The 23,785-nt window shown below is 40.2% G+C and overlaps 1 protein-coding gene and 1 long non-coding RNA gene across 5 annotated transcripts in view; one reads left to right on the forward strand and one right to left on the reverse strand.

Annotated features, from left to right (window-relative positions):
* Window positions 1–571: 571 nt before the first annotated feature.
* LOC307215015 (gap junction beta-6 protein) lies at window positions 572–23,119 on the reverse strand. 2 transcript variants are annotated; one of them, XM_079974156.1, is made up of 2 exons: window positions 22,912–23,119; window positions 572–2,244 (listed from the first exon to the last, which is right to left on the reverse strand). In XM_079974156.1, the coding sequence occupies exon 2, from the start codon at window positions 2,220–2,222 to the stop codon at window positions 1,431–1,433; it is 792 nt and encodes a 263-aa protein (XP_079830282.1). In that variant the 5' UTR covers window positions 2,223–2,244; window positions 22,912–23,119; the 3' UTR covers window positions 572–1,430. The 2 variants fall into 2 exon arrangements, with proteins under 2 accessions (XP_079830282.1, XP_079830281.1); XM_079974155.1 differs by lacking the exon at window positions 22,912–23,119 and adding an exon at window positions 13,993–14,149.
* LOC307215125 overlaps window positions 14,454–23,785 on the forward strand; it is a 58,599-nt gene continuing 49,267 nt past the window's right edge. For all 3 annotated transcript variants that reach the window (XR_013838290.1, XR_013838291.1, XR_013838292.1), the window contains exons 1-2: window positions 14,454–14,670; window positions 16,955–17,067. This is a non-coding gene — a long non-coding RNA (uncharacterized lncRNA). The remainder of the gene's footprint in view (window positions 14,671–16,954; window positions 17,068–23,785) is intronic.

The following is a 23,785-nucleotide window of genomic DNA, read 5'->3' on the forward strand; positions in this document are numbered from 1 at the left end:
AGCAAACCTTTTCAGCAGGGGGCCGGTCCCTCAGACCTTGGTGGGGGGCAGACTATATTTTTTTTTGGGGGGGGGGAAATGAACAAATTCCTATGCCCCACAAATAACCCAAAGATGCATTTTAAATAAAAGCACACATTCTACTCATGTAAAAACGCACTGATTCCAGGCCTGTCCGTGGGCCGGATTTAGAAGGCGATTGGGCCACATCCAGCCCCCAGGCCTTAGTTTGCCTACCTGTCAGATAAGCTGCCCCTGATTAATGCTGTTGATAAATTAGAGGACCTTGCTGATTAGCTCAAAGGCCAATCAGGTCTTCCAGATGAGATGAATGCTGTGGAATGCACAATACTAAAGCTACAGCCTATTAAAGGAGATTCAAAGCAATTCCACATCCATTGCAAGTACCAACCCTGCCCCATCTTAAACTTGGTGAATTCCACACTTTTATCTTCAAATCTTTTCTATCATTTGTTATCTCCCAGTACAGCCGAATGTGGGGTTGTTGTTTTTTACTTAGCCATTAACATTTTTTTTAAAACTGCATGCAAAATATTAAACACATACCAAGTTAAATATATTTTTCCTTTATTTGAAACACTTTGTTCTAAAAATTTGCTCATACTGGTTGAGAGAAATTTCTTCACATTATTTTCAGCCAGTTAACCTCCCTTTCCCCACTACTGTCATTTCCAGTCTACAGGTTTTCATTTATTTATTTAAAAAAAAAAATACTCCTTGAAATCTTCTGCAGCGTACGAAACCAAAATGTCTTTGTTATTCAGATATGACTATATCATTCATGGATTAGAGTACAAATAAATTTAAAACTGGTAGTATGTAAAATAGAGTATTCATAGAATTATTTACAGCATGTAGTCATATGCTTAGAAATGATTCACTTCCAGCAGCGTGAAGACATCGGCCGTCATGCTAGCTTTCAACAAAATATTAAAAAGAGACGCTACTCATTCATACATGTTAATACCAAGGAACATGGCATATCAGACCGTATAAAAATACTTTGATTTAGATGCAAGCTCACAATTAAAACTGCTACCACAGTAGTAAAGTGTCTCATAATACTAATAGTATCTAGTCTGGAAGGCAGCTATTCCTTTCCTTTGGCTTTAGGATGAGTTTCAGCAAGAAGTTACTCACAAGTATTACTTTCTAATGAAATCAAAGCTGACTTGGTACAGATATGCATAATACGATGTCATCTCTTTAATTTCCAATACTCTTTACATTCCTATGTTGTTATTGACCTTTTAAAAAAATGACACCACGTGCCTAATTCCAACATGTTGTAATACGCATGTTTCCCCACTTAATTTATTGCTTAGTTAAATCTAACCAATATCACAGGCAACTATGAATGTGGCTATTCATTTATTTTGTATGAATCGCATGTTAGGCTTGTGGCCACCTTAGCTGCTTGGAAATCCCGTGACTGTGTTCTGGCAGCTGTCAGATATAAGCTCATTCATTTCGTTTTGTTTGCTTTCTTCTTTGTTCTCATGGTTAGTGTGATTTTTTGGTTTCCCTGCTCTTCTGGACCTTTTGACACAAACCTTCAGCAGCAAATAGGAGAGCTCGGCCACATTCAGCAGAATGCAAATGCCGGACACTGAAATCATGAAAATGGTAAAGACGGTCTTTTCAGTGGGACGAGAAACAAAGCAGTCCACTACGTTGGGACACGGCCAGGCGCTGCATTTCAGTAGCCGAGGCATGTGATATCCCTGATACATATAGTAAAACACATACATGAAAGAAGCTTCGAAAATCAGCCTGAACAAGATGCTGGCAGTGTATGTCCACCACAAGGGACCTTCGATGTGAAATTTCTGTTTCTTTATTTCTTCTATGTCCTTATATTCACAGCTTTTATCTCCCTTTCGGAACTTCTTTTTCCTTTCGTGCCGCCTGTACGCGACATGCATTGCCACCAAGAGTGCAGGGGTGGAGACAAAGATGAGCTGGAGGGCCCAGAGTCTGATGTGGGAAATGGGGAAAAAATGATCATAGCAGACGTTTTTGCATCCTGGTTGCAGCGTATTGCACACAAAATCATCTTGCTCATCACCCCAGACTTCCTCCGCTGCAACGACAAGGATCATAATACGGAAGATGAACAGGACAGTCAACCAAATCTTTCCAATACTGGTAGAATGTTGGTTTACACCTCCTAAAATGCCCTGCAGCGTTCCCCAGTCCATGTTATCGTTTGAGTCTTTGGACCTATTATGACAAGGAGAGGATATAAAAAAGAAGAAGGATTGAGTTATAAAATACAACACATTAAACATAAGCTGCTCCAACACAATCATGGAAAAAAATATTTATTAACTGAAGAATGATTTAAAAAGCAAATGAATCTTCTACTAAATTCAAAGTCCCAAAATAATGTGTGCCCAGAAAATAATTCTAATTCAGCTTCTTAGCTAAATACTAGTTCTGCTATAAAATATGAATGAGGCTTCTATCCTATACAAACTGACTTGAGAGTAACTCCCATGGAACTCAGCGGAACATTTTTTAGTGAACAAACTATGGATTGTGCTGTTAGTAGCATCCCATTAATGTGCACATATGGTGTGTTTTCATGATATTCTGCATCTGTTTCTTAAAACGGGCAGTTTTTGCATTTCATTACTAGGATACATGTTCCAACTAGGCATAGCCAGAACTTGTACAGCAACTGGCACCAAAAGGGAAATTTATTCCCACTGCAAACAACATCTGCCAACAACCACAGTAGGAGAGGAAAGGTTAAGCCCTCCTTCAGGCTTGCTGCAATCCTGATCATTACATGCTCCCTCCCTCCCAACGCTGTTTAAAACCTGAACATTAAATGCAAAGATGCATTTAATGTCATGTCTAGTTTGGCCCCAAAGCTCTAACAAGCATGATTCACTGTACTCCAAGCATGGCATAGAAGCATTATTGAATTTGTAATAGGAATGGAGAGGAAATACTTAAACTCGCTGGAGAGCTTGATTTCCACACATTATCCCACTTACTTCACATCAAATTGCTATGAATTATCTGCTTAATATTCTGTTGAGAACCAATTCCATCCTCAGTGGAACAAAACAATAGCAAAGCACACACCACTGCATTAAGAGTCTAAACTACCTTTTTAACCAGGTAAATGAACACATTAGTGAGGTATGTCAAGAAGTCAAGAGTGATATTCTACGTAGTCATACTAATGGTGCATTGAAATAAATGCATGTCTATTTCAAAGGGTCTGCTTTGAGCAGATATCACTCTAGGAGTCTTACTGCTTTCTTTAAGCCAGAGCAGTGCACAAAGAATCAGGGCGGGGCGGGGGGGGGGGGAGAGACTAAATTTTCTGTGCAATTTAGATTCACCAGAAAAAGATTTATCTTTTTTACATATCCCTGCTCCAAGGGAAATGCCTCGTTCTGGCAACTGTGCATTGCAGTGATTCAAAGCTTAACTACTGGCCTTCGATTGGTGAGTAAGGTCACAGCCTGTTCTAACGTGGATTGCAACAGCAGCACTTCACAATATAAATACATGGTAGAAAGTTTAAAAAAAATGCATGTTTGTGTTGAAGATGGATCCTGGGTTTGAAAAGTTTGGAGACTACTGACCTAAACTATATACTAAACTGTTACGGACTAAGCTTGGATCCGAGAGCAATAGGCAGGTAGGATCCTAGAATGCAACAAATGATTGGCCTGCTGGAGAAGACCAATCAGGCTCCAGGAGGGAAGCAGAATCAGCCAATCAGATGGGACTCATTGTGTAAATAATGTATATAAAAGCCTGAGGTTTGGGGGGGAACTCAATCACTGTTTTACAAGCTACAATAAAGAGCTTGAAATCACTGCAAGGCTCCGAGTATATTTCATAAACTATATGTACTAACATAAAATGTAACATTCAATTCAAGATACCAAGCAAGTAATACATTATCTACAATGAGTGATTTCACACAAAATGTATTGTTCTCCTAGGTGCTTCCAGGCATGGAAAATTTAGCAACATTCAATCATTGAATTTCTACTTAAATCTGGAAGAGGACTATCAATTATGCTGCCAGACTTCAAACACACTATAGTCAACTGGGCAATCTCCCTTTCCCCAGCTCCACTGTGTGTGTGGAAAGGGTTAAATGCCCCTCTCCCTTCATTGCACAATCCTCCCATTGCAACTGGGAAGGGAGAGAAACTGATATTAAAGCAATGCTATTTGGAACTGCAAGCGCCAACAGAATAGAGTTGGCTCTAAAGAGAAGAGACAGAACATAGAGAAGGAAATGTCTAGAGCAATGTATCCATGCCATAATGAACCAAGCAGGAGCACAAGAGGCCTTTTGCAACTGGGGAAATTGTGCAACTATTCCATTAAAGTGTTTGTTTTTTAAGTTCAGAATTTCTAAGCTCTGGCGGGAAATCCTGAAGCTGAACAGGGAACACATAACTTCAAGAAGGATGTTCTGCTTATGTTGTGAAGATGCCCTCTTAATGAGTGAACAGAACATGGTCATTCCACAGTAAGTTCAGTCTTCCACAGTAAGAAGCACTCCTAGTTTCTTATGACTTAATAAAGATCAACTCTTTACATAATAGGTTTCTGCTGGTTAGGAAGGCAACTTCCAAAATAGGAAGAATTTGTTTCAGTGGATGAGTAGTAGTCTTTCATTTTTTAAAAAGCACAAAATTATGTATGAAGAAAGAGAAAAGGCAATCAAAAACTCATGTTTTGAACTGGGAATGGTATATTTGATTTTGGATTGAGATAAAACCTTTTCTGGAGGAAATTGGCATTCATCCTGCATTCATCAAATTAGTGGAAATAACCTTCATAAAGAAAAGATATGATGAATGATTTCCATCTTATAATTTTTAAGTCATCCTGTAAGGCTGTTCCATTTCAAAGGTTCAGAGGAAGCAACACAAGTGAAAGTGAGCAACAGAATAACATTCCATCAATCTCTCTGCCTGACTTAACCATGGGATAAAGAGGCCATCACAAAGCGGTAGGTCTTACAGTGCTTTTGAAAGGTGCCAATGCTTAACTTACAATTCCATTTGTGGTCCAAAATAGTTGAACCCAGACCTTAGGTTTATGTTCTATTCCATTCATTTCTGCAGAATTAATTTCTGCATGATTATTTTTGTTTCAAATCACATTTTGTTTACAGATGGGATAGTGTAACATTATATGCAGGATGCAGTTAATTCTGATCCACGTATGTGTCATGGATACAACCTTTCATAACCCTGACTCAAGCTATGAGCACTGGGCAGGAAACGAGCTCAGCCACTTGCAAGAAAATTTGTGTGTCACACCCTTTTACCCAAGAAAGCACCAAAAATATTTTCTGCTCTGCTGGTTGAACATAATACAGCACTGCTGTTTAGAGTTAGAAGCTGCTAGACAGAGTCAAAATCTTAGATAACCAGGATTACTTAAGGGATCAAAGAAACTGAAACTTTTGGAGAGAATAGAGACCTGTTTCTGGACTCACTATTGAAAAGGCACTGTTTACACTATCTCTAGCTAATCTAGAAGATTAACTAAGCACCAAGTTTAGAAACATGTTATATTTCTTGCTTACAACAGGGATAAAATAGTTATATCTGAGTATCAGTTCTGAGCTATGCTTAGATCCATTTATATATCACATGGTACTATGGGTACACCAGGGCTTGACCAACATTTGCTCAGTAAACACATGAAGTGTGAAAAGGCATTTGTTCCCAACTACACAGTGGGCAGGTGCCAGGAAGCTACACCCAAATATGACCACCCCAATATATATATATGTTCACTGTATCTCCTCAAGTTGTGGGACATGCTTCTTCCCTTCACATTCAACATGATTACCACAGCAGTCTTTGGCCGAACATCAGTATATGAAGCTCCTTCAAAAATACACCTTAATAACACAAAAGTTAGTGGCATTTTTACAAGACATCATGTTAGAACCTGGCCACCGATATCATGAATTTCTGTTGAGCCCAGATTTGTGCCTCATTTCTTTATTAGTCTTATTGCTTTATTAAGCAATAATGATTATATACTTGGGAGACAAGAAAGATCGAAAGGTCTGCTTCCACACTATAGGAAGGTCAGTAAAGAAAATGCTGCATTCAGTGCTGGCCCAATAAAAGTTGCTGCCCAAAGCAGAGCCCAAATGGTTCCCTACCACTGGTATCTACACTGTATCCTATGAGCCAAATACAGCTGGCTGGGTTTGCATGCCAGCTGATGACATGCATTAGGAACAAATAACTTTATGTCTGTCTGAGCCAGTATAAAGTTTTGAAGCAAGGTTTGTAAAATGCTTGGATATGTCATCAGTAAGGACCACTCAACTAATTCAAATAATATGATCAATATAACACTAAGGATGTGGTCCAACGTTTCCTAGGAGAGCATCACAGGGTTCTTAGGAAGGACTGGATCAGCTCCTACATTGACAGTTCCAACGACCAACTCAGCTGACATTGGATTTGTAACGGTGGAAGACGCCAAAGGAATCCAAAGGATCCAAACGCTCCTAGACACTTGTCAAGTCACCAAACAAAGGGGGAAATGAGACATACTTCTGCTTTCCCATTCCTTCCCACCAGAAACAATGGGAAAGAGAATGTGCTTGTATGTGTATGTGCATACACAGTTGAAAGCCCTGCTGGCAAGAGCCCAAGAGAGCTTTAGATAAGGCAGTAGAACCACCCTCCCCCAGTCTTTAGAACAACAGCCTGAAGTTGTAATCCTATACACACTTAACTGGGGGTAAGCCCTATTGAAAATTATGGGACTTCTGAATAGACAGCTTTCGGTCAGCCTCAGAAAGAAGTCTGTTGCCTTCTAGAGGCACTTCCCCACAACAGTCTATTGTGGACTTGGGCATGCAAGTTTTTCTTCAGTGTCCAAGCAATACCACCACCATCAAAATACCTGTAGAAATGGTAAATCCAGACTGAGAAAATAATATGGGACAGTATTTTGGTGAGGAATACCATTTCTTGCATGCATGAGCAGCAAGCACACAGTTCACAGTAAACTTCTGTCCGGAAAAGCCCCTTTGTCTAGCTAGTGCAAAATATGGTATGGTGGCATATAATACAAAAATTCTCATTAAAGATTGAATGGCTTCTTCAAAGAGTTAGTATCACATGTTAAAAGTCAATCCGCTTCAGTTTAAATTGTAGTATAATCATCTTAAAAGTACCCTCTTCAGCAGTAAAAGTGGCTGGAAGAACTGCATAAAGCAGCAACCAGCAACAGCACCTGTGGATAAATACATGGTTCATCATATTGCAGTTACAGAAGACCGTGGCTGAGTTTTGTTTAGAAAACCTCCAAGCACCATCTCATATGGTAGTCAATAACGTAAGGACCAAATAAGGTAAAGGTAAAGGGACCCCTGACCATTAGGTCCAGTCGTGGCTGATTCGGGGGTTGCGGCGCTCATCTCGCTTTCTTGGCTGAGGGAGCTGGCATATAGCTTCTGGGTCATGTGGCCAGCATGACTAAGCCGCTTCTGGCAAACCAGAGCAGCACACGGAAACGCTGTTTACCTTCCGAACTGCTAGGTTGGCAGGAGCAGGGAATGAGCAACAGGAGCTCACCCCGTCACAGGGATTCAAACCGCCAATCTTCTGATCGGTAAGCCCTAGGCTCTGTGGTTTAACCCACAGCGCCACCCGCATCCCCCAATATAAGATACTGACTAGTGGACAATTCTAGGCCAGGAGGGTTTCCTTTCTTTTTTTCTTTTTAATAATGTTTTTATTTATTTTCATGGTACAGAAGATAAATAGAAGGGTTTCCTTTCTGACAGATAAATGACCACCAAGAACTGCTTTACTTACCATGAAAATAAATAAAAACATTATTAAAAAGAAAAAAAGAAAGGAAATCCTCCTGGCCTAGAATTATCCACTAGTCAGTATATTATATTATATATTATACTAATCCTGGATGCTACTAGCAAATAAAATATTAACTCTTGTCAGTCTGTCAAATGACTGTCTTTACCTTTCAATTTGACTTCATCTCCGTGTATCAGATGGCTACCAGAAATCATCACAGTTACAATATGCTACCTCAATTCACACATAATGCTAAGCCATAGTGCGGTTTATTCCAATGTTCAAAGGCAATACAGGACACTAAGCATGGTTTGTTCACTTGCAACAAATCACAATGTGAAACCATGGTTTGTTGTTCACTTCCAGACCATGGCTTCTTTTAGGAATGGTTTGGTGTTGACCAAACCAAACAGCCTTGTCCAAATTCAATAACCTTGGTTAGCTTTGCAAATATGCTGGGTTTGTTATACATAATAAAACAAAAACAAACCAATAACCCTCGACCCACAAATATTTAAAAGACTGTGGAATGTTAATCAGAGAAAGGCCTGGTTACAGAGAAAAATTGTCGTCTGGCACATAAAGATGTGTAATGAAGGCACAAGTCAAGCCTCCCTGGGGAGAACATTCCACAAATGGGGAGCCACTGCAGAAAAGGCCCATTCTCATGCTTCCACCCTCCAGACCTCTTGTGGAGGAGGCACATAAAGAAGGGCCTCAAATGATTGCAAGATCCAGGTCAGCTCATTTGGGGAGAGGCAATCTCTTTGGGGAGAGCATAGATTTTTAAGTGATCAGCAGCATGGGATTTTTCAAATTGTGCTTGCTATGCTAGTTTTCTCTCTGTGTGTATTCTACTTTTTTATTATATTTTCACATATCCTGAAAGTAGGTGCAACTTAAGATGCCTTTGAACAGTAATGTGGAGATAGTGGGTGGTGAAACCTGATGCATGATGAACAATGTTAGATGGCATCCAGATTGTTATCTGTTTTCAGTAACAGGGGTGGGCGGAATACATAGCTTGTTTGCAACAGATTTTGGCTAGACTGTAAGAAGCCCACTGGGTGAGGGACACAGACACACACACACACACACACACACAGACACACACACACGGAGCCATTTGGAAACACCAGACCCTTGGACTACTGATTAACTAAGATTGCAGAGAGAAAACGGCATTTTACTTTCTAGGTTAAGTTAAAATCTGCAAGGTACATTCACTTAAGAAACCTCCTTGTTAAATGTTTACCATTGAAGAAGTCATTCAATGTGGATTTCAGTACCTGGAGAATCTCTCAAGTACACTTGTGAGATTACAGATGGCATTCATACAACAGATAGATGAGAAATTCTAAATAACATCCATCCCCCAGAAAACTGTGGTTTCTCATCTACCACAGAAGAGGTACATGTCCACCTACTAACACAAATCCAAGTGAGATATTGTTACTTCTAGAAATGCACTTTTTTGCTGTCCTTGATGCTCCTTGCTATAGGAAGAGCAGCACCACACATTTAAAGCACATAACTTCTCCAAAGAAACCTGGGAACTGTAGTCTTTTAATGTTGCTGGGAACCATTGCTCGGAGGGGGGAAACTGCAGATCCCAGATTCTTTGGGGAAATTAATGTGCTTTATTTTTTATTATTAAAATTTGTATACCACCCTTCATCCAAAGATCACAAGGCAGTAATTCTTGTATCTATAAATACTAACAAAATATCCACTATGTTTCAGGTGCCATGGTGGTGGGTGGTTTGTATGTTTTAGGGATATCTGAGCTGCTACCATGCATCTCTATTTGCAACCTCTTTGAACCTTTAACAGTTTGCCAAATATAAATCACTGCACAATTAAAAAAAACCAACAACATATGGTCACGAAGACTGTCAAAGCTTGATTCTGAAGCAGCATCTCAAAAACTAAGAAACTTTTAGAGCCTGCCATTCATCTTAAATCCCAGAGCATTTTATTTTATAATTCACTATTTAATGTAATGTAACTTATTGTTCTTAAATGCTATGTCACAATTCACATTAAAGAATGGTAAAATGTTTCTTAAAATTCTTCCTAGCCTTGCACAACAAAATAACTTATTTGAGGCATATTGGACCTGGCTTCTGAGATAGCTCAGAGTCTTTCCCTTTGCTAAAGTTGTAGATACTCCATATGATTTAGCCATGGAAACTGGACTTATTCATACCCTATTGAATTGTAAGGTTAAGGGCTGACACTGCAACCTTACTTTCATTGCCTGGATAAAGGAAGCCATGGTAGTTGCCAAGTGGTTGATATTCCAGTCATGGAAGGCCAAAATTCAGCCTGGCATGGAGATACAGGTCATGGATATAGTAGACATTCTGGCAAAGGTGTAAATGGAAATAAACAGACCTGAAATTTTTAAAGAGATCTGGTTCATATCTTGAACATTTGACCACTTTAATTTGCCCCTGGACCAACAAACATATTGGTAAATGTGCCTTATCCATCCTTTAATTTTTATCCTTTGCATGATGAATGGGAAAAGTGAAGAAAGAAGTAGGAGAGAGAGGCAAAAATATTGGGCTAGGAACAAAGGAAGCTGTGTTTAAGTCCATTTAGTTCAATATTGTCTGGGTTGATGGGCAGGGTTTCAGAAAGAAGTATTTTCTAGCCATACCTGGAGCTGCCAGAGACTGAAACTGGGACTTTATGTATGCAAAGCTGTGCCATAAGCTAGGGTCCTACCCTGCTTCATATTCTAAAGATTTTCAAAGGATAATTTTCAAACCGTTAACTCAGGGCCCACTGAAATAAATATTAAAAGTTATTATTCCAGTGATTCCAATAGCACCTGTGACTAATACTATTCTGTGTGTATGGTGGATGATTGCCCCATCCACATCAGAATGCTCACCCTGGATTAAATTGGTTAGATTTTTTTTGATTTTTTTTTGTAAGAATAGGCAATGGTTCCCATCCAGGGATGGGAACCAATGACTAGTTGTCCATTACAGCAAATTTTGTAGAAATAGGCAGGGGAAAATATCTGTAAGATGGGCAGGTAACAGATCAATTTGAGCAAGTTATGTTAGTGTTTGTGCAAAAGCGTGCAATTACTCAGAACTCTTTTTCTAATTCTGAAGTCAGACATACCGTGCCCAACTTAGCAGTTCCTTTACTGTTCTATGTTCTGTGATGTCCAAATGGAAAATTGTACACTAATGCCTTAGCTACTAGTCTCTCAGGGCAAAACTATATGTAATCTTGGCAAATGTGTTACTTAACCAGAGGTCACTGGAAGCAGTAGGACTAGAGCTATAACTATTTCCATTTCCAGACAATGCATGTAATTTTGTAAACTAAGAAATCTTTAATAAAAAACAATAAACAACCCATAACTGTTTCCATTTGCTACATCACACTACTGATGCAGTTGCATTTTGTGGCTTAAAATTTTAAGTATTCAAGATCTATCAACTGCCTTTCTACAAAGAAAACATGATGCCATTTTATTCTTGTTATCTGTATCACTTCCATTGATCACAGTGAGCAAGAAACACACCCACTTTTAATTTACTGATCAATAATGTGTTGGAGCATAGGTTGTGTTGGACCTGTGACAGAAACTCCCAGAAAGGAATCTAATGATTTTACAAACTTAAGTCTGTTTCATCTACATGTGAGGCTTTTGTAAAAAAACAAAACCAGACTAGGTGTGTCACAAATTAACTTTAATTACTTCTGCCTTTATTTATTTTGCTAGATGGTTTGGGTATGTCATATACAGCTAGAACAACTACGCATTTACGGTAATTGGCTGCAAGTTAACAACAGAATAAGGAAATCCCCATGACTGCCCAATGTGATGTGCACTCCTTGTGATACTAGGCAGGAGAATACGGCAAAAGCTTTTATACTCTATAGAGAACCCTATGCAGAACTCTTAAACGTAAATGAGTACATTGCAAAGCCATCCAAACAGGTGGTGGAAGGAAGAAAAGCAGAGAGGGAGCCAGATTTATAGAAAAGTTTTGCAAAAAAACCCCATTGCTCTTTACTTCAGTGGAGATAATTAAATATCTACAATAACTGTACTCCACACATACATCAAAACTGGATTAAGATGCTCAACAGCATCTTTCTGCTTGAGCCACCAATAGAAAATTTCTTAACATTTGGCTCTCCAGAAGTTGCTGAACTACAGTTCCTATTATCCTTAGCCTTTAAGCATGCTTGGTGGAGCTGATGGGAGTTTTAGTTCAGCAACATCTGGAGTGCCAAATATTATCCACACTTGGATTGGAATCACAATTACACCACCAAAACAGATAGATAGAGCTGTGGGTATGTTTGAAGGAAGTGATTTATTTATATTTGTATCTCGTAATTTCTCTAATAATCTCAAAGCAGTATTTTAAACAAGAACCCAGACAGGCTTGAGCTTTTTGCTGCTTTTCTGGATCAGAGCTAATGACCTGCCAAAAACTGACCAATGAGGCAGGGGCTATAGAGAGATTTGAATTCATATCTTTCCAAGTCCAAAAGTTTACATATGTTATATATGTAGCATGCTGCCAAATGTATCAAAATCACATCATCATAGGGATATGGAATAACCATACCTACATGAAGAGAAGGGAGCAATACACCATTTTAAAAGGTAATTACATTATGAGGACCAAAGAGAACTGAAGTAGTGGCCACTCTATGAAAACAGAATCAGATGAAATTAGTGGGCAGGGTAGAAGAGTGGAAAAGAAATATGAAATAACTATTCACAACAAAACTTGCTAGATCTGTTTCTGAAGTGATGAAAAAGTAAATTAGATGCTTTTGAGTCTAGTAATCTTAAGGTGCTATTAGGTGTGTAAGTGCATTCTTGGCAAGGTCAACAGAAGTACCATTTGAGGACTAGGCAGTCCAATTTCCAAACAGTAACGACTTTAGTCTTACAATGGATATCTGAAGGAGGCATTAAGAACTCAGTTTTACGACTTTGATTAGATGATTTGTCCAAGATCTCATCAATGTATATGATAGAAGAAAACAATACACATAGACTGATTTCCATTCTTGTGCCTCTTCAAAAAAAGAAAAGAGAAATCTGATTATCTGTTAACCTATTTTTGCTCATAAACTCATCGTATTGTCTTTCCCTACAATTGCCATATTGATCAGCCTGGTGAGAGACCAGAAGTAAACAATGTAAAACGCAAAAGAGCAATTGAAGAAATAGATTCTACAGAAAGGCATCTTCCTGAACACCATGTTTACCAACCGTGTTGCGCAAGCTGATTACAAACTAGCCCATTTATTTTCTGAAGAGGCATATTGGACTCATCGCTCTCTTTATCCCGAAACTTCACAACTAAAGGAACTCCCCAGTGAGGAAGTCCCACTAAGACTAAATGGAGTGGAAATCTGGAAAGGAGATGCATGAAAGGGGATTATTTCTTTCACCAAAACCCACGGACAGTTAAAAAATAAAAATAAATCACACACACACCCCAAAAGTGTGTGCATGGGGGAGTCTTGTGGCATCTTAAAAATTATTGTGGCCGAAACTTTCAAGGGCAAATCCTCTCTTTAATTAGTCTCTTTCCTACTTGCTTGCTATGACAGACTCCTTCAGGATTATTATTTTTTTTAACAAAGGAGGAAATACTTTATAAAAGAACCTGTGCTGAATAGCACCAAGCTCCATTTTGTCTACATGAAGCCAACAGCCTCCGACCATGGAGCTCCTTGGATGTCAAGAATTTGCTTTGCTCTCTCTTCACCTCCCATCCCACCCCGCCTATACAAGTTAAACCCGGCTTTACCAAGTCCCACACAGGGCTCAGGCTTTCGGCTTCCCCTCCGAAAAACCCAGCACGCAACAAAACAGCAGCAAATATTCCCCTTCTGAGCATGTGCAGAGGGCGCTTTCCCTAGTCCGTTTGGAATTAGGGGTAGGTAGCGCTTGCAGACTCTTAGGCTTAGCCATCCCACTGGAGGTTGTGAACCATTCTGTGATCTTCGGGAGAAGGGCGGCATACGAATTCCACTAAATTTTTATTTTTAATGAAGAGTAGTATGGCGCCGGCTCGAAAGGGTCGCCCGGCTCCCCGAATTGGCGGCAGGCGCGCAAAGTCTCTCTCACCTGTCAGCGTCTGAGGGAAATCAACGCCCCTGAGCGCCTCGCCGAGCGCACCATGGGCTGGAAAAGGGCGGGAAAAGCGGACTTCGCCGGCGACGGGCTCCCCCCTCGGCGCTTCGGTGGTCGTCCGCGTCTCCTTCACTCCGGGGCCAGGCAACAACGGCTGCAGCTCGCGGTCTCTTTCTCTCCCCCTGAGAGCGTCAAAAAGTTCTTCCCTGTTGCTTCGCCGGCGGCTTTTAACCGCGCCCCCTACCTGCCTCCCGCCCTCCTTCCCTTGACGTGCCGGGACAAGAGGAGGAGGAGGCGAGGCCTCGTCCTCAGGGAGGCGGGAAAAGGGCGCGAGGGAAGGAGAAGGAGAAGAGCGGGCAGGAGAGAGAGGAGCCTCTCAGGGTCGAGAGGCGACGCCGAGCGGAGGGAGCCGGGCGAGGCCTCCCTCAGCCCCGGCGCCCCGCAGGTGTTCCTGGACGGCGGTTCCCGTCACCCCCGACCGCGATGGTGCATGGCGGGCACCCGGTTGGGGAAGTCAGCGCTCTCGACACCCCCCCCTTTTTTTTTTGCTGGGGCAAATTCGGCTATTCAATGGTAGAACCGCCAACTACATACCAAAAGCATCCAAACTGCAGCAGCGGGTAGAGTTAGGACATTTTATTAGAGCCACCTGAACGTCCCAACCGAGTTCAGGTAATAAATGCAGGTGTGGTGGAAAACTACACGCAGAGCTGGTCTGACCATGCATGAATTAGCTATATTTGTATATCACTTTCCAGGATACAATGCTCTGGGGAACTTCTGCCCCTTCCCAGCCAGAGTTGAGCACATTTGAATACCACAGATTTCAGCAGGAGAGATCATAAGAATCTTCTTTTTTATGCAGGTGGTGCTTTTATATTGTATTTTTATTCTATGAACCACCCTGAGATCTAAAGATGAAGGGCAGAACACAAATTATAATAATATAATATAATAAATAGAATAGTTGGAAGAAACCCTGAGGATTATCTATTCCAGTCCCATACAGTGCCAGAATACGTAGCTGTCCCATACAGGGATCAAACTTGCAACCTTGGCATTTATCGGCACCATGTTCTAACTGACAGATCTATCCAGATCTGACCCAAGTCTATGCACAACTCCATCCCATAGCATGACATGTTTAATTTGGTGGGAACAGGATTAATTAATTAAATTGCTTAATTAATTTCAGACATTTGATTGGCTATTGCACATATTGATGGTTAGTCATATGCTGCGTTTCAAATTGGTGTAACCTGCCCTGGGACATTAAGGTGAAGGGTGGGAAATAAAATAATAGTGGTGGTGAAATAAGGAGCTTCAGTGAAAATACCTCTTGAAAACTTTGCAAATCATGTCACCACTAGACAGGCATGAACTTTGAAGAAAGGCTGTGCAAGATCAGCTGTTGGGATAGTGGAAAGAGTGCTTGTGTCATACATAACACTCCTTTTCTGCAAGGATTAGGAAGAAGAGGCAGGGCATTCTGGAAGCACTTGTGACAGCTGGTCTCCAAGTTCATATTTCTTCATTCATGTGGGGGAAAGTGTTGTCTCCTTTCACAAATTGTGGAGCAATTATTATGCCTCATAATAAAAGTTCCCTGGATGAAATCTGACATGCTCCCCAATTCCAAACAGGGCTATTCTGTGCCAAAGTTATTAAGTGCAAGGATACGCAGAAGGAAATTGCACAGGGCTACCTTGAAAGAAGATAATCTGCTGAATGGTGGTTTAAGTTGAAACACATCTGCATCAGGCAATAAGATATGCTGTTGCTATTGCTAACACATGCCAAAAAAACCATTTGAAGATAAGCTATGTTTTCTGTGAATCTACCTCACAGGAATAACTAATGTGATTTTAAATATAATTGATATCCATATCTTCTTGAGATTTTTGAAACAAATACAGCTTGCTTGAAACAAATGCAGCTAACTTCAGGTAGTAAGCATTCAGCCTATTAGTTAAAAAGAGAGTTGGACACCTCTCCATTCTTTGCTATCATTGATATTGCACAGATGCAAAGGAGAAGTGATTTTATTGATTTAAATATTTATTAAATTTCTATACTGCCCTTCATCTGAAGATTACAGGGCTGTTTGCAACATCAAAATATAAGACAAGAAAACAAAATACATAATAAAAACAAAGCAAACATCTGTACGCCATTTATTTTCTAAATCACCTAGTTTGCCTTTTGAGTGACTCTAACAAACAATCGATCTGGTATATGACATCAAAGTTTGATTTGTTGCTGAAACACTGTATATTTTGATAAATAGAAGATACAACTGCTTGATCCTTTGGATCTTAGAGCACTTGCAGACTCACTATTTTTTAGTGGGATTCAATCAATCAGGTTGGCAACAAGATTAGATTTGTTACAATAAGGAAAGAGATAGGAAAATGCACTGGAAAGTATGGGGAAACACATGCTTTTAACGCAATGTCATCTAACCTCCCCAGAAACAAATCAGAATGAATTCTCATTAAATAGCAAACAGCATCCAATTTCCCTCTAAACAAATCAGGATGAGTGCTCAATGAACATGTTGGCTGGGACCACATTTAATGCTGCAGTCAGCATGTTTCACAGATAACTCTTCAAACTCAACTTTATCACCTGAAGTCAGCAAGCATTCCCCCTCCCTCCCCAAGTATATTTTTGTTTCAAGGTTAGTTTATCCAGTTTTCAGATCTTACAACTGAATTGCTTAGGAAATATTTTGTTTGTTAGAAATAAATTGCTAACAGTTTGGCTTTAAATTCTGGCTTTCCTGTATGCTGTATCATTCAATGAATAACTGATATATATTTCTCAACCTGGGATAGCTCTGTTATCCCAGGTTAGGATAGATTAAGAACATGAGAATGCAGGGGGTTGGACTAGATGATCCTCACGGTCTCTTCCAACTCTACACTCCTTTGATTCTATGATTCTCTCCCTTTAGGCATCTCCATTTATCTTATGCTGCCCACCAGTAAACAGCTTGGTTTAGTATTTCAGCTTGTCAAGCAACATCGAATGAACAACACCTGTATTGTTCCTCTGACTCTGGAAAAGGTACATGTGTTTTTACTTGTTAAAATTACTGGCAAAAGCAGATAACCAAATGAACCAAACTAGATGGTTCCTTTTTCCTAGCTACTTTCAGACAAGACTTTTGCAAGTGATAAAAGCACTGAATCAGGATACATAGACCTCTCAATGCGAAGAACTGTTCAGACTCTCATGCCGCTTGTTGCATTGCTGATCTATACATAATAGCAGGTTCAGCACAGCAACTATGCAAAACCACAAATTGCAAACTGACACCTCTTGATTGAGGTATGTTTCATCACCAACACATGCACTTTTTTTTTACTTACTCCTGCTGTTTCTGGAGGAACAACTGTTTTGAATAACTCCTATAGAACTAATGGGCTAAACCAGGCATAGGCAAACTCGGCCCTCCAGATATTTTGGGACTACAACTCCCATCATCCCTGACCACTGGTCCTGTTAGCTAGGGATGATGGGAGTTGTTGTCCCAAAACATCTGGAGGGCCGAGTTTGCCTATGCCTGGACTAAACAATTTAGTCTTTTGCATATCTCAGAAACTCCCAAGAATTATTAGAATCTTTTAGTTAGCTGAAAGTGCTATCTGCCTATATCTGTGCACCCAGTAAAAGCATGCAATGCTTTCTGTAAAGTTTTCTCTTTCTGTAGAGATTTCCTAAACCTCCAGTGCCAGGATATATACATAAGCTGCAAGATGCCATATTTTAAAAATTTGGTCTGAATTTAGTGGTCAGGTAATTTTAAGCATAGTTTAACAGACTTTACATTGATTGGCTGATATGTAGATGCCAGAGAGAGGGGTGAAGGAACTGTTTTATGAGGAATGGTTATATATTCAGATGCATTGCTTTACTTTATATGTGAATGGGGAACCTATGGCCCTCCATATGTTGTTAGACTACAGTTCCCATCAGCCCTGAATGCTGGTCATGCTGAGCAGGGTTTATGGGAGTTGGGAGTCCACAAATATTTGGAGGACAAAGCTTTCCCATGCCTGCTTTAAATGCATCACCAGTAGACTTTTAAATTGCCTTTATATATCAATAAGGAACAAGTATCTGCTTCAGTAAATGTGATATTATTTCATTCTTAATGGCCAACGGCAGCCATGTAATGGGAATATGTGTCTAGTTTAATATTCATTTGCTGTGCGTGGATTGCTATGGGATCAATCTTAATCTCATGAGATCAAGAAACCAGCTTGCTTGAGAATTAGATGCCATTCGTTAGTACAAATAGTTTTTGTGTTTTTTTAATGATGAAGCTTTAAAATACAACTCAGAGCTCCTCCTATTTACTTCTTTCTGAAAGAGGTCAGCATTCTAGACTAAGTCACACTAGTAGCTGTAATGTCAAACATGCCCCCTTGATGTTTGCCTCCAAAGGTCATTCTTGAACTAAGTTATTTAGATAAATCTTCTTGTAAATAAGAACACTTACTAAAATCTTGTATTAGTTTGATAAGAGATAAATTCCAGTTGATTAATGTGGAATGCAGAGCATCTGGTGTTAATTTCCTATTTTTATAACAGTATTATAGCATATTGCAAGGGTATAAGTGGGACCTGCAACAAATGGTTGCAGTGCATTACCCAGCCTAAAATGAGAGTTCCTGTTCGGTGTTCAAGCTGCCCATCCCTTCCAAGCAGGATATTCCACTTCTCCCTATTCCATTTTCCTTTTCCAACTGTTGTGCTGCATTCCATGACTACTGAACCCCTAAGGGAATTTTACTACTGTAGTGTTGTTGTTTTTTAAGTCTTTGTATTTCTGAAAACCCAGAATTCCCCTAAGCATGCTGATTTTCCTCTTGTTTTCCAATGGCCTTGCTGCCAGCGCTCCAACTAAAGCTCTGAGAGCACAATATTTCAACACAGTTAGCCTTTGATGTACATGGCAAGACACACACTTGCTAAAGCAGGGGGGAAAAACTCACTTGAGCCCTAAAATTACACCCACAGAGTCATTTCCTTTTCTGCATAATTACCACATGACAATATGAAGTGTCACAGAGGTCTCCTGTAGGTTGTTCATTAGCTATTCTAGCTCAGGCAGTAGGATCCTTAAGTTTTAAGATCTATATTAGAAGGAACAAGGGTGTCCAAACAGAGCAGAGGTGTATTTGGGGTTGCTTCATTGAAGTGAAAACCTGAGGTGGAGGAGTCCACATGTAAGGTGGAATAGAATGTTGCCATTGTGGCAGTAACTCAGTGACTTAAGATTTCATCTATTATGGTCAATTTATGGTCAATTTTTTATTTAGTGAAATGTTTAGACCACTAAACATCAAAATATCCAAGCAGTTTTCATGGTGCATTGCAATAATCCAGTCTTGAGGTATGAAATGCATGAATCACTATAGCTAAATTATCCCTGTCTGGGATCAGTTGTAGCTGATGTACCAGCTGAAGCTGGCAGATGACACTCTTAGCCACTGTGGTCACTTCCAGTGACAAAAATGAGTATAAGAGCATGCCCCAGGCTGCAAACCTTTTCCTTCAGAGGAAATGTGACCCCACCCAGAACAGGCAAATCTTCTAGATTCCTTGTGGTGTATTCAGTTCTTACAGTGCTGTGAACAACAGCAGCAGCTATCATCATCACCACCACCACCCACTCTTCACCAGCAGATCCCAGGATGGGTTACAACAATTTAAAAACAGTTAAAACTGAGGATAACTGAGAGTTTTGTGTGTACCATCCTATGTGACAGAGCTTCAGAGGTTATTTTGTATCAGTTGGGCCAGAGCACCCTAAAATGCTCAGGGTGGGTGAAAAGCTGTCTGATAAAAGTTTATGTATATAAAGAAGCTCCTTGCAGGGTCATCTGAGATGTCAAAGCAGGCATAATGGCACAGCAGCCTACAGGAGCCTGAACAATTTTTCTGCAGGCTTCTGCTTGGAAACAAGAAAAACCAGTTGCTCATAACTTGATTCTCTGAGAAGGGTTGTGCATCAGGCCAAAAGGGATGAGTGTGGTTCCATAGCGGAATGACCTGTTTGAAGCTGAAAACATTTTATTCCCTTTGCATGCCTGCTTGCTCATCTTTGTGAAAGTCATGTATACTTCTATGGACAATTCACATAGAACTGTAACCAACAAAACCAATGACTGTAACCAGTGATAACTGCTGAGTGTTCTATACTGATTCCTGTTGAATCCAGAAACAACCCTCAGCCAGCTGCACTGGGCTGCCTTCATAATTATACCATTCTATACCGTGCTGTCTGAGCCTCCCATACCATTTGATCATTTATTCTAACTTGTGACTCCGGATAACATTTGTCTTCCCAATCCCGAGCTAAGGATGAGAAAGGAAATGTTTTGGTTTATTTTCAGATATATTTACATCTGCATGCTGGTTATTAAGGTACACAAAATGGCTTAATATCCTTGCTCCTCCTTCCACTTTAATAAGCTCATAGCTTCTCTTAAGTCTCTCAAGTGTCCTGACTGCAGCTATCATCCATGAATGAATGGAAAGTTTTATGGGAGAGATAAGGCTGCAGCTGAGCATTATAAACGAAGCTGTTAGTTGTAGCATTAGTCCAGAACTTGGAATATCCCAGCTGATTTATCTTATGTATCTTTCAATCCATCCCTTTGTTCTCCAATTTACATAGCAACCCAGTGTGGCTGGGGGAGGGAAAATTTGAGACACAGAAAGCACCAAATCCAGAGCTATATAGAGGTCACACGCTGGGTGCGTTTCCATGACTTTTAATAAAGCCCCTCCCATTGGTTCGATTAGGGTGGTGTAGGGAGATACTAATGCTAGCTCCAGGACCAATGTACTTCTTCCCACTACATACCCCCCCCCCCCAATTCTGGGGGCACATCAGGGAAATAGGAGGACAATTTTCTGTCATGCCGCTCCTTGGCCCCCTTGTTTTTAGAGCAAGATGTCCTTTATGTGGCATCTAGGAGAGGGAGTTCTGCAAAATCCTGTGATCCTGCTGAGCAAAGCTAAATACGTACTAATATCATTGCACTGATGCCAGTTGATGTAACTGGTCATCACCCACTTTTAACACCCAGTCTCTTTCCTATATATAGTATAGATTAGCAAGTACTTCCCAGTTCTGTAACCTGTGGTTATTCATACCTAGGCTATGTGATTATTCATTACTGTTTATTCATGTCTATGTTGTTGCTTCATAATGGAGATTATGTTATTTCCAAATTGTTATTTCAAAGTTACTTTTTTAAAAAAATAAATAAATCACATTTTGCTAACTTTCTTCAAAACATTAGAAATCATTTCCTATCAATATAGACCGGTAGCATGTCTTGCTTTAATTTAACTTCTATGTGAGAGGTAGCTAACCTTCTTCGGCTGAGGGCTGCATTGCCAAACAGCCACCCCATCAACGGTCACATGCCAATGGTCGTCATGGCCAGTGTATGCACACATACATTCACCACATATGCATTCACACAGGACTTTCTCTCTATTCCCCGCTCTTTCATAAGCACACCACACATAGTACTAGGTTGAATACAACCTATGTGTGTGACTAAGAAGAACCTTCCATCAGTGCAAGCATGACTGCTTGACCAATGGAATGACCCCACCATACTGTTCTGGGGATTCTTCCGACCTTCTAGAGCAGATTAGGGAGGATGTCCCATTGTATAAGAGGGAATCCTTGCACTGGCTTCTCTAAGTGCACGGAATTCCTTTAATATGACTCAAACACTCAGACATGCATGCAGACACACACCACCAGAATTTGCAGCCCTCAGCTAAAGTGTCCCACAAATGACAAAGCCTCCTGCGATCTGACATCTCATAAGTTGATCTCCTCTATAGCTTCAGTCAGAGGAGCTACCAGCAGCAAAGTGCTGCATGCTGCCTCATGCTCTACAATAGGTGAGATAGTAGTAGTAGGATTGCACTTGTTTACACTACTAGCCATGCCAGCAGCCTCAGAACCAGGGAGAAGGGGAAACATTCAGTTGTGTATTCACTGCTTCTGCCTGCAACAGTGAAGGTGCACTTGGGTTGGGTGGAGGAGAAATGAAATTGTCAGTGCTGCTGCTTGCAGGTGCAGCACCTCTTGCATGTACCTTGTTCCCGGGGGCAACTGCCAGTATGATGTACATACCTCATGATGACCAAACATAATACTGGTAATAATAGGGATAGGACTGTGGTGATGACGACAGTAACATGATGAAAATGATTGTTAAATATATATGGTGTGATTCTTTGCTGCCTATAACAGTGAATGTTTGTTGACACACAATAGCACTCAGGCAGGCACTAAGAAAGTAAGAATTTAATAATACTAGTAATAATAAGAGTACTAAATAAGGCAGACTGTGCTTGGCTTCCAATACAAAATTACCCTATTTTTCGCTCTATAAGACTCACCAGACCACAAGACGCAGCTAGTTTTCGGAGGAGGAAAACAAGAAAAAAAAATCTGAATCTCAGAAGCCAGAACAGCAAGAGGGATTGCTTCGCAGTGAAAGCAGCAATCCCTCTTGCTGTTCTGGCTTCTGTGATAGCTGCGCAGCCTGCATTCGCTCCATAAGACGCACACACATTTCCCTTTACTTTTTAGGAGGGAAAAAGTGAGTCTTATAGAGCAAAAAATACGGTACTTAGGTTTGATGAAGGGATGTGTTGGGTAACAGCCACAACACATACAGAAAGAGGCACTAAGAAATAACTAGTTGAATAATAAGAACCACTTTATAATTACTTGTATAAAAGAATTAAAAATCACCAGGACTACACACATATAGTGAACTAAAAGCAAACTATTTTGCTAAGGAAAAGAGAGGATCCATTGACTTGCCTAGTAATAAGAATAAGCAAGTAATCAGCAACACTTACACTCAAATTCAGTCACAAAGGAACTCCCTCCTTCTCCTCACACTGGTGTTCCCATTATATGAAAAAAATAATCACACTTTTGGCAGACACAAAGCAGCATATATATTTTTTAAAGACGGAGTCCATAAGGTCCTTAGGATGGGATCCGTACTTTAACCCAGGGCATCTCATGCAGATCCCACATGGAGAACCCCCAAATCCCTCTGAGGCAACCTGCCCCAGTTCAAGATTCATTTGAATCCAAAGCATATGTCTAGCTCCTGAAATCTTTATAATCTTTGCAAGACTAGACATGACTAGGTGTTGGATTGTCAAGTTGCTAAATCACAGTTCATACCTCTTTCAAGATAAGATCCCTTTGAACAATTCTTTCTAACATCACTGCAATAGATTTGCTAGTGCGGGCAGCTCCTAAATGTTGACTATTTCCTGATTTAGGCAATTAACTTGAAATATGAAAGCAAGATACAAAGTGTATCTTATTTATATGTTCATTCAGACCTATCTGTTTATCTTATATGTTCTATTTCATAGAAGAAACCTTTGGTAATTATGTGCAAAAAATTACCAAAGGTTTCTTCTATGAAATAGAACATATACCGTATTTTTCGCTCTATAACATGCACCCGACCATAACACGCACGTAGTTTTTAGAGGAGGAAAATCCGTAGGCATGCCACCCGTAGGCATTCCCTCCATAACACGCACAGACATTTCGCCTTACTTTTTAGGAGGAAAAAAGTGAGTGTTATGGTGCACAAAATACGGTAAGATAAACAGATAGCACTGAATGAACATATAAATAGCCCTGTTTAAAATTGTCACAGCCATAGGAGCCACAGCGATAGGAGCCAACTGCTAGGGCCAACAATAC

The sequence above is a fragment of the Podarcis cretensis genome, assembly GCF_951804945.1.
Source record: "Podarcis cretensis genome assembly, chromosome: 4".
Taxonomy (NCBI): domain Eukaryota; kingdom Metazoa; phylum Chordata; class Lepidosauria; order Squamata; family Lacertidae; genus Podarcis; species Podarcis cretensis.